Genomic DNA, 18,818 nt, shown 5'->3' with positions numbered 1-18,818 from the left:
CATATGAAGGTGTGGAAGAGGAAAGTGAACATCTCCCTAAACTCTCTGCACAGGAACACAATAGGAAAGTGGAGAGTGTCAACCACTGTGCCACACTGACTCCAGGACAGCAAGGCGACTGTTATCAGTTGCTGGGACAGTTTGCATCACTGTTTTCCCACAACCCTGGACTCACACATCTGTGTGTGTCCATGATGTTGACACTACACTACATTACAGGTTGTCAGACAGGGTGAGAGCCTTCATCAAGGAGGAAGTCTTCAAGATGTTGGCCTTAGGAGTATTTGAGCCCTCTAACAGTGTCTGGTCTAGCCCTGTGGTGCTGGTACCAAAGGCTGCCCCATGGGGTGCCAAACCAAAACTCTTGTTATGCATGGACTACAGAGGACTCAACTCAGTCACCAGCACTGTTGCACACCCCATCCCCGGAGCTGATGAACTCCTTGACAAGCTGGGTGTTGCCAAATTTGTCAGTAGTTTTGACTTGACATCAGGGTCCTAGCAGATCGCCTTGACTAAGGGGCAAAGGAAAGGGCAGCATTCTCAACCCCAGAAGGTCATTACCAATTCCGGGTGATGCCCTTTGGATTAAAGAATGCCCCTGCTACCTCCCAACAGTTTGTTAACATGGTCCTGGCTATTAAAGAGGCTTTCGATGCTGCCTACTTAGATGGCATTGTTGTCTATAGTTCCAGCTGGGAGAAACTTCTGCCTCACCTCCATGAGGTGCTTCAGGCCCTGAAACAGGCAGGCCTGACAATCAAGGTAAAGTAAGTGCCAGATTGGGCAGGGTTCCGTGGTGTATTTGGGACACCTCATAGGTGGAGGCAAGGTGCTGCCCCTTTAAGCCAAGATTGAAACCATCATGGCCTGAGAAACACCTAAAACCCAAACCGAAGTGAGAGGCTTACTATGCTTCACTGGATACTAAAGATGATTTGCTAAGAGCTATGGCTCCATTGTTGCCCCCTTAATTGAGTTTACTTACAAGCATCAGCCCATATTGGTGATCTGGACAGAGGCGTGTCAGAAGACCTTTGACTCTCTAAAAGAAGCCATGTACACAGAGCTGGTGCTCAGTGCCCTTGACTTCCCTAAGGAGTTCATCGTGCAGACAGGTGCCTCAGAGCATGGCATAGGAGCAGTCTTAGCACATCTGAATGAGTAGGGCCTAGACCAACCAGTAGCCTTCATTAGCAGGAGGTTACTTTCATGAGAACAAAGCGGAGTGCCTTTCAAAGAGAAGCTTTTGCTGTGGTCAGGGCACTAAAAAGTTCAGACCATACCTTTTTGGTACTCACTTCCTGGTTCAGACAGACCACAGACTCCTCAAATGGCTCATGCAAATGAAGGGTGAAAATCCCAAAATGTTGAGGTGGACTTTATGGTAGAGCATCGCCCGGGAACAGATTGCGCCAATGCTGATGGTGTCTTCAGATTCATCCGCCGTAGAAAAGAGACCTTCAAAGGGGTTGGGTAGCTCTTTCCAATTTCAGCTGGGGGACACATGTTAGATCTGACAGCCTAAGGGTGTTTTTTTGTTTACCTCCCTCACTTTTCTGCACTTTTTTTTGCTGGCTTCAGGACTCTGCACACTTTACACTGCTAATCAGTGCTAAGTTGTATGTGCTCTCTCCATAAAACATGGTAACATTGGCTCATACCAATTGGAATATTTAATTTACTTATGAGTTCTTAGAAAAGTGCACTACATGTGGCCAAGGCCTGTAAATTAAATGCTACTAGTGGGCATGCGCAAACAACAGGTGATGGACAGAATGCAGAACAATGTCATACGTTCACCCCAGTACAGAGATCCGGGCCTAAATCCATTGTCTTTTTGCTCACCATGCCTTTCCTGTTTGACCCCAGCCATATGCAAATCAGTCTTGACCCTGTGCCCCATGGGAACAGTCCAGCCTGAACTGCCAAGCCAGGTCCTCCCGGGACTGTAAACAAGCATCCAAGGACCGGTTTTGGACTTTCAGCCCTCATCAGCCTGGATAGCTTGATTCCAGTGGCATGGAGAGCACGGGACTCACGTCTGAGCATACCCGTCCCACTTGGGGTGACAAATGCAAAAACAACAGGTGATGGATAGAATGCAGAACAATGTCATACATTCTCCCCAGTACAGAGATCTGGGCCGAAATCCATCGTTTTTTTGCTCACCATGCCTTTCCAGTTTAAACCCAGCCATATGCAAATCAATCTTGACCCTGAGCCCCATGGGAACAGTCCAGCCTGAACTGTCAAGCCAGGTCCTTCCTGGACTGGAAACAAGCATCCAAGGACCGGTTTCGGGCTTTCAGCCCTCATTAGCCTGGATAGCTTGATTCCAGTGGCATGGAGAGCGCGGGACTCACGTCTGAGCATACCCGTCCCACTCAGGGTGACAAATGCAAGAACAACAGGTGATGGACAGAATGCAGAACAATGTCATATATTCACCCCAATACAGAGATCTGGGCCTAAATCCATCGTTTTTTTGCTCACCATGCCTTTCCAGTTTGAACTGAGCCATATGCAAATCAGTCTTGACCCTGTGCAACATACCCTCCATCAATTGTCGTTTTTGCATTTGTCACCCCGAGTGGGACGGGTATGCTCAGACGTGAGCCCCGTGCTCTCCATGTCACTGGAATCAAGCTATCCTGGCTGATGATGGCTGATAGCCAGAAACCGGTCCTAGCATGCTTGATTCCGGTTTAGAGAAGACGTGGCTTGGCAGTTCGGGCTGGACTGTTCCCATGAGGCACAGGATCAAGACTGATTTGCAAATGGCCATGTCTGAACTGGGGTGGTGTGGTGAGCAAAATAACAATGGATTAAACCCAGATCTGTGACTGGGGGTGAATGCTTTGCCATTGTGCAACATTCCGTCCATCAATTGCTGTTTTTGCACTAGTGGGCATGCAGCACTGCTTGTGCCACACACCCAAGTAGCCCACTAACCATGTCTCAGGCCTACCACTAAAGGCCTGTGTGTTCAGTTTGCTGTTATTTTGACTTTACATTTAAAACTACTTGCCAAGCCCTCAACTCCCCTTTTATTACATTATTACACATATGTCACCCCTAGGGTAGGCCACAGGTAGCACATAGAGCAGGGTGTTGTGCAAGTAAAAGGTAGGACATGTACTTTTGTGTTTTGCATGTCCTGGTAGTGAGAAACACTCAGATTTCTTGTTCATTACTGTGAAGCCTACTCCTGTCATAGAATAACATTGGAAATTCCTTAACCCCTTCTGTGCTCCTGTCGGTTGTTGGCCGACGGGAGCACTCCCTCCCCAGTCCTGCCAACGGCTGACGCAGCCCGCCTACCCTTTAGAACGCCCGCACCGCTGTGGTTTTTAAGGTTTTAAAATACCTTTAACCTGCAATTCAAAATTGCAAATGAGCTGCAACATTTTTTATATCTTTGGAATGGTAATGATAAATCCTCATTACTGGTTAGATTTAACATTACTATTTTAAAAATGCCCCTTTAAGAAAGTGGACATTTCTATGCTCTTACTATCCTGTGTGCCTTACAGCCTGTCTCCAATACACGCCTGGGCTGGGTGACAGCTACACTTTGTGCATTCTCTTCAGATAGGCACAAACACAGGAAGGCTAGATGTTGCTGAATCTGTATTCTGATGGCCCTTCCTGGGCAGGATGGGAGGAAGGAGCTAAAAGATATACTTCAATAGGCTGTGGCCTGGCCCCACACAAAGGACTGATTACTTCTCACAGATTGCCTGACAGACAGTACTGGGTTGAAAGGGATAGCTATGCACTTCAAACACACCCTTTGAAGTTTCCCCCATTCAAAGGCACATTTGGTTACTAGTGCTGGATCTCTGACCTCACCAAATCAGAAACTTTTGGGTCTACAAAAGAACCTCTGTCAGGCGAAGTGATGTGCTGCAGAAAGGACTCAACTGGACTGCTGATCTGGAAGGCCTACTTCTCTGTTTCTTGCCCTACTGCTTTCTGACTCTGCTTATGGGGAGCGGGACTCTGCCTTCATGCCAAGTGATCTCCAAGGGCTTGTTGACTTACCACGTGTTGCTTGAGACTCAGGGATATCAAAGTATCTACCCCTGCTCCTGGCTCTCTAGAAGTGGCCCAGATACATTGATTTTGATGCATCTCCTGTCTAAATGTAGCAAAACTGGCACATCAACCTAGTTGTGGGAATATAGTTGGTGGGATCCATGCTTCATCCCAAATGCGTGGCAGAATCTGGTGCACCGCTCAAAGTCTCTCTCCCGAAACTTTTACTTTGTCCCAGACCAGCGTGACTTAAAGTAACCTTTTTTAGTGGTTCTTGCTCCTAAGCTCTTTACTGCATTTATTTATTAAAAATTTAATATCTCAACTTCTACACCATGGATTTTAGTCATTGTATGAGTTATTGCACAAATACTTTACACAATGCCTTCTAAGTTAAGCCTGCCTGTTCTGTGCCAAGCTACCAGAAGGTGAGCACAGGATAATTTAGATTGTGTTGTGACTTACCCTGACTAGAATTATGGTCTCTATTTGGACAGGGTGCATGCATCTGCCAACTAGAGACTTCATTTCTAACCTCACTCCAAAACCTTTGGATCAAGTTTGCGCTATCTGCAGCTTTTTTAATGGTCCCTCTGTCACATCCCCTAGTGAATACAAGGGGAGTAGCCTCAAGGGCTAGGAGGGGAACAATTGCCAATCTCTCGGAGACATGTGCGTTGCCTTTTCTCCTACTTGTGTACTCACTCTAAAAAGTGATTGAGTAATATTGTTTCAGAACTAACAGTAACTTTGGTGTAGTTTTAGAGTCTGGAAGCAGATGTTTGTTAGCATATACCAATGTTTCATTTGTTGCCAAATGCTAATAATTGTGGGCTAACTTGTTGAATTTTAGGTAGGGCTCTGTATTGTCAACTGACACCCTTACCAACATAAGCATCTCTGAATGGGAAAGGCGAGAGACACCTGACAGTTTTCATTTTCTCCTAAAAGGTTGCAGTTTACTTTTGGGGCTTAGCCTTCGACAGGGCATGACTTCCTTAATTTCAGGAAGAATAATAGTATTATTCTTTCAAAAACATATTTTTATTATTTAGAAACATTTTCCTCAGAGTAAGACGGGACAATTGCTATATTTTTCAGTGCAAACAGCAGCCAATGGGGACCATTTTCTTCCTTGCACTAGAGCCCATGGCACACTGGCTAAGCTAGTGAGATGGCATGCCACCATTAGCTTTCTACCTCTGCAGGTTCACCCCTGTCTTGTATTGCACTGCAGTGTCATCCTCGAAGCCCCCGCATACAGTGTATGTGATATGAATTCAGAAAAATGCAAAGGTAGAAAGAAGCAATCTCTTTGAAACAATCAGGATGAATAAAAATCTATTGCCATGAAGGTTTTCAATTACAGAAGTACTGTAATTAACACAAATAGGTAAATAAAGTAAGTCCTAAATGTGCAGCAAATCATTAGAAAATTGAGCAGCATCCATAGTTGCTCATCCCCAAATTCAAGGGGTTACATGGACAATTTCAACATAGGAAATCTGCTAAGACAACATAATGTGAGCAATATATCAGCAAATCACATTTCTAAAACGTCACATTACCCTCCAATCTTAGCACCAACCCACTACATGAATACTGATTTGCTACTTCTGACATAATGTGCAGAGGTGTCAGAACAAAGTAGTAACATAAACAACAAGAACAATTGTGAATGAAAACAGTGCAGTGTGCTAGAAGATTCTTGGACAGTAGCCAAGGCCTACCTCCAGCAATTTCTTCAAAAACAATGTGTCAAACAAAATAAAACAAACAAAATAAACAGTTCACATCTTCCTGCACGTGGTGTCCAACCATAAATATAAACACAGAATGAACATCATGAGATGGCAGACATTTTAGCAGACATTTTAGCAAAGATGGAGAGGAGGCCTAATTCGGGCCTAATTTAGTCTAAGCCAGAAAAATTACACAATAGATCTATATTAATGAACATGTGTGAAGCCAGATGTAAAACAACCAATATTAATGTACACATAGTTCAAATGTGGGAAACATCTGCAACTTCCTTTTTTCATGTCATCTTCCATAATAAGGGGGTTTACAGCTGATTTCTGTATTTTGATCTGGAGGCTTATTTTGTCTTTGATGCTCTGGCTGTATTTAACTACATGGAATCTTTGCCTCTCAGATAGTTAGAATTGGCTTGAGGTTTAGCGACTGCTATGTCATTGGTGTTGATGCAGTTGGCTGTGCTATGTGGCGTACCTTTGCTCATTTGAATTTAAAGCACTCTAATTCCCTAGGGATTCATTTGCACTATATACAATGCACACATAAATAATAAAAAATATATGCTTCCATTTTCTATTTCAATGTTCACAGCAGAGCTAAAATGTCATGTTTGCTTTTCTTCAAAGAGTGCAATTGCTACTAGAATATCTAGCAATAACGATACTCTAATACCCTCAGGCAAAATTTACTAAACACATGCAGACTTGAATTTAGACCAGAATTTTGCAACGGTGTACAACATTGAGAAGTTTCTTAAAACCCTTTGAAAAAGTGCATGTGCAAATATGTCACTCTGCAAATATGGGCAGCCATGGTCTAGAAGATTGTTTGGAGTCTTTATTTGCGAAGCCCCACCACATCCTGCATTTCAGTGTGCAAGAACACAGCACCACTGGTTAGTTTAAAATGTTTCCAATATATATCTAGCCTGGGGTTTTAGCCTCTATACTGAATTTTAACATCAGCAACAAACCCCTGATGCAGCTTTTTGGGAACTCAGAGAAAAATCCTTAATAGTCTGGACCAAAATTTTAGTTCTCTCCCCACTGTATGAGTTTAGTCCTTACCAACTTATATATTGTATCACCTCTAAATAATGAATCTTTTTTAAGGAGGCAGGGATTTGGTAAATAATATTCAGAACTTATACTGTGATTCAAAACCATACCATAATAACAACAGACACTTTTTCCGTTAATAACAATAATCGTTATCTAAAATTATGTGATGCTCATTAAGTACAAGCACATCATAAATCAGAGTATTTCACACAAAGAACATTCAGTTTCAATCAAATCAGTATACATCTCATGAACAGTGCAATAAGAGAGTGGATAGGTAGAGAGACAAAGAAGAGAAATAATTTTCAAAATAGTTATGCAAATCAGAGACTGATTATTTTTACCTATCAATCAAGTCTTAAGATTAGCAATGCTACCCGCTGGCCATGAGAGTAAGCTGGGCACTTCAAAGATAAGAGTCAGGAACAGCAGATCAACAGTCAGCCCACAAAAATAGGAACCAGCGATACAGCTCTCTTCTCACGCAAAGTTAGGAATACACCGCCTAACCCCACCTACTTACTAGGTATAATTATATCCCAAATTCACACTAAACCATCCCCTACTTTATCCACCCCACCCAACTAAAGATTCTTATTGACTAAAACAAGAAGCTGTCTTGGTCTCACCACTCCAAGCAAGTTTTGTTTTTCAAACACACTATTGGCCAAATTCAATACGTCATTTTCAAGCTTATGTACCCTTCTTTTCCACCATTGAAAAAAATGGGGTCAACCCCATAGAAAGTCACAGGACCTGGTTATCAAACGGTATAGTTAACAAAATGGTCCTCGAAATATTTTAGTCAAAAACACTTAATGTGACACTTTTTGGTTTCGTACGGTACTTAATCCTGCAATACAAAAGACGAAAGAAAGCATACAAAAAGCCAAATGCATATATAATTACAATGCCCAAAGTAATTTTGAAAACAAAGTTGTTTGGTGTAACATAAATTTGCAATTTATTTACATCCTATACAATTTTAAGACAGTAAAAACTGGGGGGTAACTGCCAGGTGCAGTAAGAAGTGCAAACGTAAGTGCTCAAGTGAAAGGGAAAAGAATATAAAAAAGTTTAAAAAGAGAATCCAACAATTTGTAATTTTGCTAAGCTTCAAATCTCTTAGCAAAACGAAAGGCCTGCCCCAAGGGTCTTTTTTTAATGATTTACTGTAGTTATTCGTCACAGTATCTGTGCAGATAGTCAATTGGGAGGGGGCAACAGGGCTGCAGGCCCCAATTCATGGGAGATCGTCTACGTTTCGACCCTGGGGCTGTTGAGGGAGGATCAACACCTCAGCTACTGGTCTTCCTCAGGACAGGGTTGAAGGGGGAAAAAAGGACCTGGTAGAAACCATATAAACGTCAAATTCCATCATGTTTAAACTGAATATCACCATAAAAACGCCCAACCAATGGCTAGGGTACATTACCTAGGTTGCAGTGAAACAACACTCCCAACAGTGAGGTAGGCAACCTAAAGATAAAAGAGCATACGGCTTAGTGCCCACAACCTAATTATTATTTTTTTTTTCCAATATAAGGAGTTAGGTCCTGGGACGTGCAGTTGGATGGACCATCATTAAATACTTATACAAAGAATTACCAGCTGCACATTTATTTCATGTCTCACGTTTAAGAACTGCAAACCAATATCAATTGGAGTTTGTAAGGTACACTTTGTTCATACCTATTTTATTTCATTATTTTTTAAATGTTTCAACTAAGGAAAAACACTATACATACATATTTACAATTTGTACAAAACAACATATATATTCTACAACATTAAACAATATATAGAGATAGAATTCATCACATAGAGACAATTTCATCAACAGACATCAATTATTGTGGGGGCCCTATCTTGACACCAAGTTCATTTACTATCCATAACAACTTAATGCAAGGGAAAAAGTAAAAAATACTCCAAGCAACAAATCGCTCTATAAGACTACACATGAATTAATTAGTCTAAAGGACTTCCAAGTCAATTGCTTCTCAATGTGCCGACGCGTTTCGAACCCTCTCACGTCAATTTTCGGGTTCTCATCAGGGCTCTGTTCTTCACTTGTCTGTAGGATGTATATGAAGACAACATTGTTTTAATTAACAACTCTTCCTAATAGTGTCCCATATCTATGCTTAGCTCTTTATGGTTATACCTGTTTTCCAGCTTCAGTCGATCCACAGATTTGCTTTCTTTTCTATGAGGGAAGGGTGTCCTTCTATTCTGCTACCTACAATGAAAGTGTGAGGTATCGTCACTCTATGTAGGGGCTAGCAGCTAGGTGTAACAGATGCCAATGCATTTTCTTGGACGTACCTGCCTTTGGTGTCTCTTACACAGGCAGTCCTCTTATTGCGTGTGCTCGCACCTTTTATTTTCTTTTTCTGGGGTTGTTTTTCTTATCCTGTAATTAACAAGTTCTTTGTTGGGTGTCTTCACTAAATTTTGCATTCCTAGCACAATTACACTGGTAAAAGCATACCTGTACGCTCTTTAGCTGAGTGCTCACTAATCATTTCCTGGTTATTCAGCCTGTTTTAGGTATTCCTTACAACATTGAGCCGCCGGTTTTGCCAACATCTAAATTTGAAAACAATGCAGGATCGTTTTAAGGAAAATAATCCTATTTTTTTAAAAACTGATTCTGTCATGTTTGCGCTTGCCCTGACCACGGTACATACCTGGCGGTGGATTCGCGGAAACCGCCGATACTTTGTGTTAATTGACGCGCAATTGTCAGCATCTTTTTCATGGGGCCATTATCTCTAAAAACAATATTATTTTAAGATAAAGCGGGTCTACGCTCTAAGTTTTTAGGTAAAGGGAGGCAGGTGTGGCAGCAGCTTTCCTGTTTTCACAGCTTCTCAGGGTTTTCTGACTCTATCTCTGGGCGCGGCGGCCATCTTTTAGTGTCTATTTATACATACAGATTTTCTGTCAAGTGTGTCGGCCATCTTTGAACGTGGTTCTTTGTGTTAAATTTCTACTGAAGGGGGTTCAAATTGACACAGTCTGCATTTACAGTCGTGAAATTTCAGACAGAGCATTGAGACCACTCATTGCACTGTCGAACTTCAAGATTAAGTACGCTTCTTTTTTTAGAAGTGTTTTTTCGACATCGGCAGAACTTTGTTGCTGGCTTATTGTAAACAAAACTGTCCACTTGAAATCATTATCCCCATGTTGTTTCTCCACAAAATGGTCAACCATCGGGGCAGATGTTACTTTATTCTTAATGCGAGATCGATGTTGAGTAATGCGTGTATTCACTTGCTGATTTGTTTTGCCGATGTATAACTTCAGGCAAGGACACACGATTGCGTACATGATATTGCGTGTTCTACAATTCGTGAAACCCACGTGTTTCCATTTGACATTTCTGTGTAGGAATTCTTTTCCCTCGATTGTATTTACACAGGAGATACAATTGCCGCACTTATGGTGCTCTTCAATTGGTTTCAAGCCCCATTGTGACAATAAGTCACTTTTTGTTTTGGGCAGGGCTATGTCTGCTCTCACCACTTCTTGGCCAATACTTCTGTTCTTTTTATATGCAAATAGGGGACGAGGGAAAGGACATTCTAAATTCTCCAACAGGTGCCAATTTTTTAACACCATTTGTCTCAATTTGTGTCAGGACCAAAAGTGGTCACACACACCATACGGTCTAATGGTTTCTTGTCCTTTGTTTCTAGCAAACATTCGCGCGGTGTATAGCGCGCCCTCTTGTAGGAATGTTTGAGCAATTTTTTGGAATACCCTCTATCCTGCATTGCATCACAGAATCTATGTGCATGATGTTCAAAATCTGCCATTTCGGTGCAGTTTCTTCGTATTCGGAGCAATTGGCCATATGGCAAGTTTGTCTTTAGGCTCCTTGGGTGTGCGCTCGGATTGTGTAAAATTGTGTTTCTATCCGTTTTCTTCTTGAAAAGGGAAGATTTCAACACTCCTTCATTGCAAGTTACTTCGACATCTAGGAATGTCATTTTGGCACAGCTAGATTCAATTGAAAATTTGATGTCTTGATGTCTTGCATTAGGCCACATGTGAAACTCCATTAGTTCAGTGTGGCTCCCCTGCCACAGGAGCCACACGTCATCAATGTAACGGTACCATTGTTTTATGTGGGTCACATATGGATTGTTGTTATCGATTAATCTTTTTTCATACTCTGCCATGAACAGCACGAGCACACGCAATAAGAGGACTGCCTGTGTAAGAGACACCAAAGGCAGGTACGTCCAAGAAAATGCATTGGCATCTGTTACACCTAGCTGCTAGCCCCTACATAGAGTGACGATACCTCACACTTTCATTGTAAGTAGCAGAATAGAAGGACACACTTCCCTCATAGAAAAGAAAGCGAATCTGTGGATCGACTGTTGCTGGAAAACAGGTATAACCATAAAGAGCTAAGCATAGATATGGGACAGTATTAGGAAGAGTAGTTAATTAAAACAATGTTGTCTTTATATACATCCTACAGACAAGTTAAGAACAGAGCCCTGATGAGAACCCGAAAATTGACGTGAGAGGGTTCGAAACGCGTCGGCACATTGAGAAGCAATCGACTTGGAAGTTATTTAGACTAATTAATTCATGTGTGGTCTTATAGAGCGATTTGTTGCTTAGAGTCTTTTTTACTTTTTCCCTTGCATTAAGTTGTTATGGATAGTAAATGAACTTGGTGTCAAGATAGGGCACCCCACAATAATTGATGTCTGTTGATGAAATTGTCTCTATGTGATGAATTCTATCTCTATATATTGTTTAATGTTGTAGAATATATATGTTGTTTTGTACAAATTGTAAATATGTATGTATAGTGTTTTTTCTTAGTTGAAACAATACAGAAACATTTAAAAAATAATGAAATAAAATAGGTATGAACAAAGTATACCTTACAAACTCCAATTGATATTGGTTTGTAGTCTTAAATGTGAGACATGAAAGAAATGTGTAGCTGGTAATTCTTTTTATAAGCACAACCTAATTATTGGCACACTAAAAGCAATACACCTACATAAGTGTATCTCACAAAAGGCACTCACCAGTCAATGATGTACCACAATATTCCATAGAAAACTGATCTCTATTCCAGGACTCAATGAAGAAGTTCCCGACAGAAAATAAATTCCGATTGATTCGAAAGGCAAACACACACGTGGACATAATTAATATATCATCCCACACACGACACTTAACACCATCTGGAGTACAACAATATGTGTCGGAACAGTTGAAAACGTTCACTCACCTGCCGATCAAATCGAGAGTGTTTCTAGGAAGAAAGCACCAAATGCACTAAATAGTTATTCGCTAATACACAGAAAAAAACGGTAAGAGCTCTGAACAGCCAAAGATCTTTTCTACTGCTGCAAAAGTTCCACAATTTACTGTCATTGAATGACCAAAACGACCTCCTCGGGTTGCAACAAGCAGACAACCCGACAGCAGAACCGGCACCCTCTGATATAGTGAACGCGCAACGTGCACGCTGGAGATGCGTGCTCCGATTCTGACGTACCATTCGCAGCTCCTCTTTTCCGCAGCATGTTCACATTTCGTTCATGTTTATTGTAACTTTTCTGTCCACACAGTTCACTTCCCGAGGAACTCGCTTTCAGTTTCCTCCGTAACCTTGGTCATCAGTGAAGACACAATGAAAACTGATTAAGCACACTCCCTTCCTCACACCATGGTTTAATATTTCAAGTTAGATTTTCTGAGGCCTTTCTCTCCAGCACAGAAAAAGTCATTTTCTAGGAAAAGAGAAATACAATGTGAATATCATATCTTTTGCATTAGTTTATTCTCTAAAAGTGTTCTGCATAGCAATATTAATGGTGTGCACAAGATTTGAAAAAGCATTAGTATGATCATTAACTTGCAGCCCTTCAGTCATTAATTTCTGCAACAGTCATGTGCAGGCTTGCGGCCCACCCCAGAATTTCTCTAAACGCGTTCTCATTTACTCATGCTCATTGTTAAATTCAAACTCGATTAAAAGCACGCAGTTAACTTTTTAATGATTATTTTGCAAATGAGTGGTTCAATCCGAGCAGGTTTTGTTTCGCCCGTGTGAGCCCTCCACGTACCAACAACATTGTAACAGGAGAAAGCTGTCGCCATTTTTAAGAGGCTGCATGGACAATTAAGCAATCAAATGAAAACCTTAGAAATGTGGCTCAACTCTATAGATTGACATCTCCCTGTCTTTGGTGAAAGTAAAGGGACTGGGAGGCGTGACGTCTTATCCATGGAGCAGGACGGGTGGATTTGATTTAGTTTCAAAGCTCTGAAAGGGGATTATTGGTAGAAATAAATGTCACTCTCATGGAATAAACCAAGCAAAGGGAAAAAGATTACTGTCCTGTACTTTATGTCCTCAATAATCTCCTTCTGTCTGATCTCCTTACAGCCCCCGTTTTGGCATCACAAGGAGGAATCAACACCATCTTCCTTATTTTTTTGTTAATTATGGTAAAGACAAGTCAGTGTCTGCTTTCTGTCTGTTTTCAGATTGTGTTGCCATCCGCTTGACACTGGGGCAGACTAGTTCTGCAAAAGCAAGATTTGGACTTTGTTCATTATTCAGTGCATTGTAGCATGGTTCAAAACAGAATCAAATAGATGTAAATGTTTCAGTTTGAGGGAAGGGCTGAAATAAATCACCGGATAACAGCTGATCTGAAAAGGACTGAATACTTGATACAGCCTTATTTATTATTATCTTGAAGTAAGCATTCCTCGGTGTAAATCAGCAAAAAACAAGCGTCTCTCTTCCTCGTCACAGTCCTTACATATGAAGTCTGCCACAGCCTGCAGACAGGCACCTCAATGCCATAACGCATATCACTCAATATGTAGGTCCAAAGACAACCCACAACCCTTACTATCTCTACCAATCTCAGACACTCCATGACAACTGCTCCCCCTGTGCCTCAGAGTCTATGACAAAACCCGTTCTTTCCAAAACATAATATATACTTAGAGTGTGCTTTGGGTCATCCATCGCACATAATTTGATGGATTTGTTGTCAATATCTCGTGTCTGATTTGGCATGTGTCGTTTTCTTTCCTATTCTTGTGTTTGTCCCACGCATTTCAGGCCTGCCGCGTTCTGATTGGATGGGCTGTATCCATTCACTGCTAATTCAATTAGACTGTTTGTTGAGATTTCGTTTACCAGAGTGCACAGGTGTTCCTGCTCTCCCTCCCGCCTGTTTCAGTGCCCACCATGTGATGTCTTTTTGCTCCCATTCCCCTCCACTGTTCCTAATCCCATTTAACTTTTTTGTATTTATTTATTCAAGCATTTATTCAAGTTTGCCAGTCTGCTCGATTCAATTTTTTTATACTGTTGAGCAGGTTTTTAATCGTTTTTCTTTTAATTTACAGGTCTAACAAGGCCATCCACCATGCTAGTTTGATAAATTGAAAATGGCGCCACATGTGTCACAGTTTATGTATGTGCATGTCTCACATTGAACACACATTAGCAGCTTTACCAGAATGGGTTTTCTTTCATAGAACACTAATTACAAATTTGCCAACTATGGCCCAATGAGGCCTTTAAAATATAAATGGCATAGCCAATAACGCATATGTGCAAAGCCATATAGGAAACACGATAAATAGTGGACTGCCAAGTTAACACAAACAATTATGCCCCTGAATGTCTCTTTGATTGAAAAAAGCACTCAGTATTTGGGGTCCAAATGGTGATAACATTGAGGGAAGACATCCTTGTATTTAAAAAATAGTAGAGAAATATCAAAGGGAACATCAAAGGGAAGTATGGCTAGGCAGAGCTGATGTGTGTTTCCACCGAGCCCAAATATTATTAGGATGGCGTTTTGTAAAGGAAAATAATGACATGTTGGATTTATATAGATTACTGCAGTGTACTAAATTTGTGAAAAATGGTGTCAGTCAAAATAAACGCACAGTAATAATAAAGATGAGTTAGAAATTATCAGTGTACACAAATTGTGATGCAGATGGCTAACGATCATAAAGAGTACAATTTTTGTCATAAAGATATGGATAAAAACATTGTAATGGATATTATTTATGAAATGATGTGAGATGTAATAAATAAAAAATGCATGGTGTTCTGAAACTTCGGCCCACATTCCATTGACAAGATATTGCTGCCAGTAAACTTGCCCGAGACTTAATACATCACTGAACTTGCCGTTTTCTCCAGTTCGATGTAATCACCATAATCAGATGTTCTGGTTAGAAAGAGGGATAGAGTGCATAATAGGTATTACAGCACCCAAATCCCATGCATTTGTCCTTGTTTTGATCTTGTTACCATACACGTTTGTCTAGATAATAATACCTGAAGGAATATGTGCACAAAAAATGTGAGGTGCAAAATTACCACAATCATTCCGAAATTATGCCAAAATTTGGCATGTTGTATCACGTGTTGTTAAGGTGAGCAAAAATTGTGATTTTATATATTGAGCTTAAAAAAGCTTTTTAACAGTGAAAGAATTAAACCCAGAGGTAACTTTTTGTTTAAAAATAAAAATAAAATCCCCTCCGAAAAATAATGATTGGGAAGCACCCACAGAGTAAATAAAAAAAGAAACTCTAAGCTCTCCCGAACTCTGTATCTTCCATTGTCTACTTACTCCCTGAATAGGGCATTACAACTAAGCAGACTCTGAGACTGGTTTATAGTTTGGCAGAGCCGGCGCTCAGTAGCAAAGGAGACAAAATACCCTCTCTGCCAAACTGAAGATCCACCTGCCTGATTTACAGAAGGGCTTATCCTCAGTATCTCCGCAACGGAGAGTACTCTTGGTTGCTGCCATTTTCTTTGACAGCCTGACAGAGCAATGGCAGTCGGAAGTATATCCATTCAGCCACATATACGATTTAGAGTGGTGGTCGAATGGTCAGTTTTCACTTTCCATCACTGCCGGGTTAAACCTGGCAGTAAGGGGCAGTGAAAACTGCATAATAACCCCCACATCATGGAAGACAACTCCAATAGTGTGAGGGACATTAGTTTTTGTATTTTCAAAAACAAAATCCCGCTTTGGGATTTTGTTATTCAAAATACAAAAACATGTTACAAGTTTGACAGATGATACAGTCGTGTTAACGGAGCAATCCATCAAACTTTTAATACATTGATAAAAACCGCTGTGACAGCAGTCCTGCCAATGGTAAGAGATGTCTGTTGGGCTAGCAGATATCTCATAAGTATGGGGCACAATTCTTCCATCAGAACGACAGAGTATTTTTACTGTCGCCCTGACCAGGGAAATTACTGTACTTCAAGCTACAAATCAGTCTCTGTGTGCACAAATGTACTCTTGATCATGCTCAATGGTCCATTAAAATAATGCATCGTAGGCCAAGGGGCTTAAAATTGCTTATTTTTACTTCATGGGAGAAGGGAAAGAAAGTTCGAAGATGCTCTCCAACATGAATGAGAAATCTGCTTTAATAACTGCTAAGAGTAATATTACAATTACGTATTATTATGTGTGGTTAAACTGCTACTTAGTGCTACTGTGACCGATGGTATTCTAGAAAAGCTTTTGTCATGACTATTGTTCCCACTACTACCATGTCTAGCACCATTACTGGTTAATCTATTATTATAATTTAACAATTGGGCATCGATGACACACCTATCACACTTTGTATTGTCTTCTTTTACCACATTTTTTAAAAGGTTAATGAGAAGGTAACTTTCAGTAAGAAACTTAATGTATAGTATTCAGTATATTCAATGAGTATGTTACTTGATGAGTCTCATGCTATGTAGTAGAAAGAATGGTCAGCAATGTCTAACGTTCTGATCAATAAGGTCTATCTAATGGAACAGGAAATTCTTTGTTGATTTTTTTAAACAATTGCTTGACCTATAGGAAGCTGACAAAACATCTTCTTTCAATGCAGGGATGACCTGTCAAGCCAGGACTTCATACACGGAAGATGAGATTCTCTGGGGCCATCGGTTCGAGCCCTGCATGAGCCTCGAGAAGGGCGCCTTTCGGGTCGATTACAGCCGGTTCGACAAGACCTTTGATGTCCAGACTCCATGGGGGAGTGCTAAGGAGATGCAAGAGATGGAGCAGGCTGATAATTCAACACTTAGCTTGTTCTGGGATAATATGGGCCATGCCTGTGTCACAGGAGGTGACATGAACATGGTGCCTAATGATATGAACATGATGCACAATGATATGAACATGATGCCCAACGATATGAACATGGTGCCCAACGATATGAACATGGTGCCCAACGATATGAACATGGTAACCAACGATGATGCCACCCAAGACTACTCCAGGATGGGTTTTCCCAGCATTAGTGAGGAGAGGAGTTTGGAGTTTACCAGCAACGACATGGATGTTTGACAGTTTTGAGATATTTTTGTCAATGTGCCGGAGCATCAAAATGTAGTCAGACAATCTGGGCTATATTGCAGTACTCAGCTTAAGGGCACTGTCACTGTTATACAGTGCTATATATCGTGTCGGGTGAGACAATGGTATTGAGCTGACATAATATAAGCAACGCAAACAGCAGCAAAATAGTTCAATGGGATGAGTTTCTGTCCCGACACCTGTAGATCACAGGTTTAAATCTCTACACATTTGACTCAGAATTTCATTGTCTGGATGTTAATGAAATGGCTACCATTGTGAAGGGTATTAATAGCACCTGTTACTTAAGCGCCTATAAACAATTTTGTTAGTGTTGAACTTTATGTATATAAATAGTCATATTTTTTGTTCTTAGTAAGTGTAGAAAGCTTGCAAATCTGAATTTGGTATGCAATACTGAATGGTAATATAGTTTTTCCTCTGAGGACCCACATAGACAACATCATTCGAGCCTCCTTTTCAAAGGCTATCAGACGACTGTATGAGATGGGATCTTAATCAACATATGCACGTTAATGCCAACCTTTGTAGTCAATTACATTTTGAGAATTTTTTTCTTATTTTTCACCACCTATCCTATTCAGACCTTCTTCCAGGTCAGCCGACTTAAATTAATGTGCTCCAAAAATAGGGTCTCTTCTGGTGTAGAATGCCAAAAAGGGTCTTTAGTTTTAGACACACATAGAGGAAGTATTGAAGATTGGCAGTGGACAAGTTTCAGCGAATGTCTGTAGTGATGTTGGTAGGTTTTCTCAAGTTGCTTCTCATGAGAGAATCAACAGTTTTTAGTGCGGGTGTTATTAATTTTTGAACAACGCAATATTGCACAACTATGTTCTGTAATTTCAGAAAGCCAAAGTAGGTGGTGGGAACCTTTAAATGATGAACCTGGTGTTTCATATAATGGGACTGGTGTTTTATATGATGGGCCTGGTGTTTTATATGATGGACATGCTGTCCAAATATCTTTGGCTTGCTGAGATTTCTGTTTATTCCATTACACAGAAGATGCTTACAGAGCAGGTCATGTCTTTACAAAGAATCTCCTCATGAAGCCCTACATTTTGTACTTAACATTACCTTATCTGCCCCTACAGACCTGCTACAGTGAATTCTTATGTGACATATACTGAGCTAGACCTACTATATACCTTACTCTAATTCTTAAGATAACCTTTATTCTAATTCAAACCATAACTTTAACTGACTTTAACTTTACCATTATCCTAACTCTTAACCATAGGTCGCATAGTCGCTGGTGGTAGTTATTGAAACTTTAGGCAAATATAGTCAAGTGATTAGCCCTTTGCTAAAGATCAACTTGTCCCCTTTTCCTTCTTTCTAAACATCTCTCAGCATCTTTTCATCATGTTTCCTACTCTGCCCTTACTTTCTGTTCGCCTTCCTATTTCTAGCCTACAAACCATTCTTTCTTCTAAACAGCACTTCCAAATTCCTGCTGTGTGGCTGCCCCTTCCACCAGTTTTTTCATGACTTATGCCTTCCAAGCTAGGGATTTAGA

The 18,818-nt window shown here is 40.7% G+C and overlaps 1 protein-coding gene across 1 annotated transcript in view; it reads left to right on the top strand.

Moving 5' to 3' along the window:
* LOC147732841 (G protein-activated inward rectifier potassium channel 4-like) overlaps positions 1 to 17,716 on the top strand; it is a 259,916-nt gene extending 242,200 nt beyond the window's left edge. The window contains exon 4 of the mRNA XM_086958872.1: positions 16,806 to 17,716. Within this exon, the coding sequence (XP_086814998.1) occupies positions 16,806 to 17,266 (461 nt within the window). The 3' untranslated portion in view covers positions 17,267 to 17,716. The remainder of the gene's footprint in view (positions 1 to 16,805) is intronic.
* The last annotated feature ends 1,102 nt before the right edge of the window (positions 17,717 to 18,818 follow it).

Source organism: Lissotriton vulgaris, chromosome 2_1 (genome assembly GCF_964263255.1).
Source record: "Lissotriton vulgaris chromosome 2_1, aLisVul1.2, whole genome shotgun sequence".
Taxonomy (NCBI): Eukaryota; Metazoa; Chordata; class Amphibia; order Caudata; family Salamandridae; genus Lissotriton; species Lissotriton vulgaris.
The sequence above is the reverse complement of the archived record's forward strand: the minus strand, read 5'-3'. Positions and strand labels throughout refer to the sequence as shown.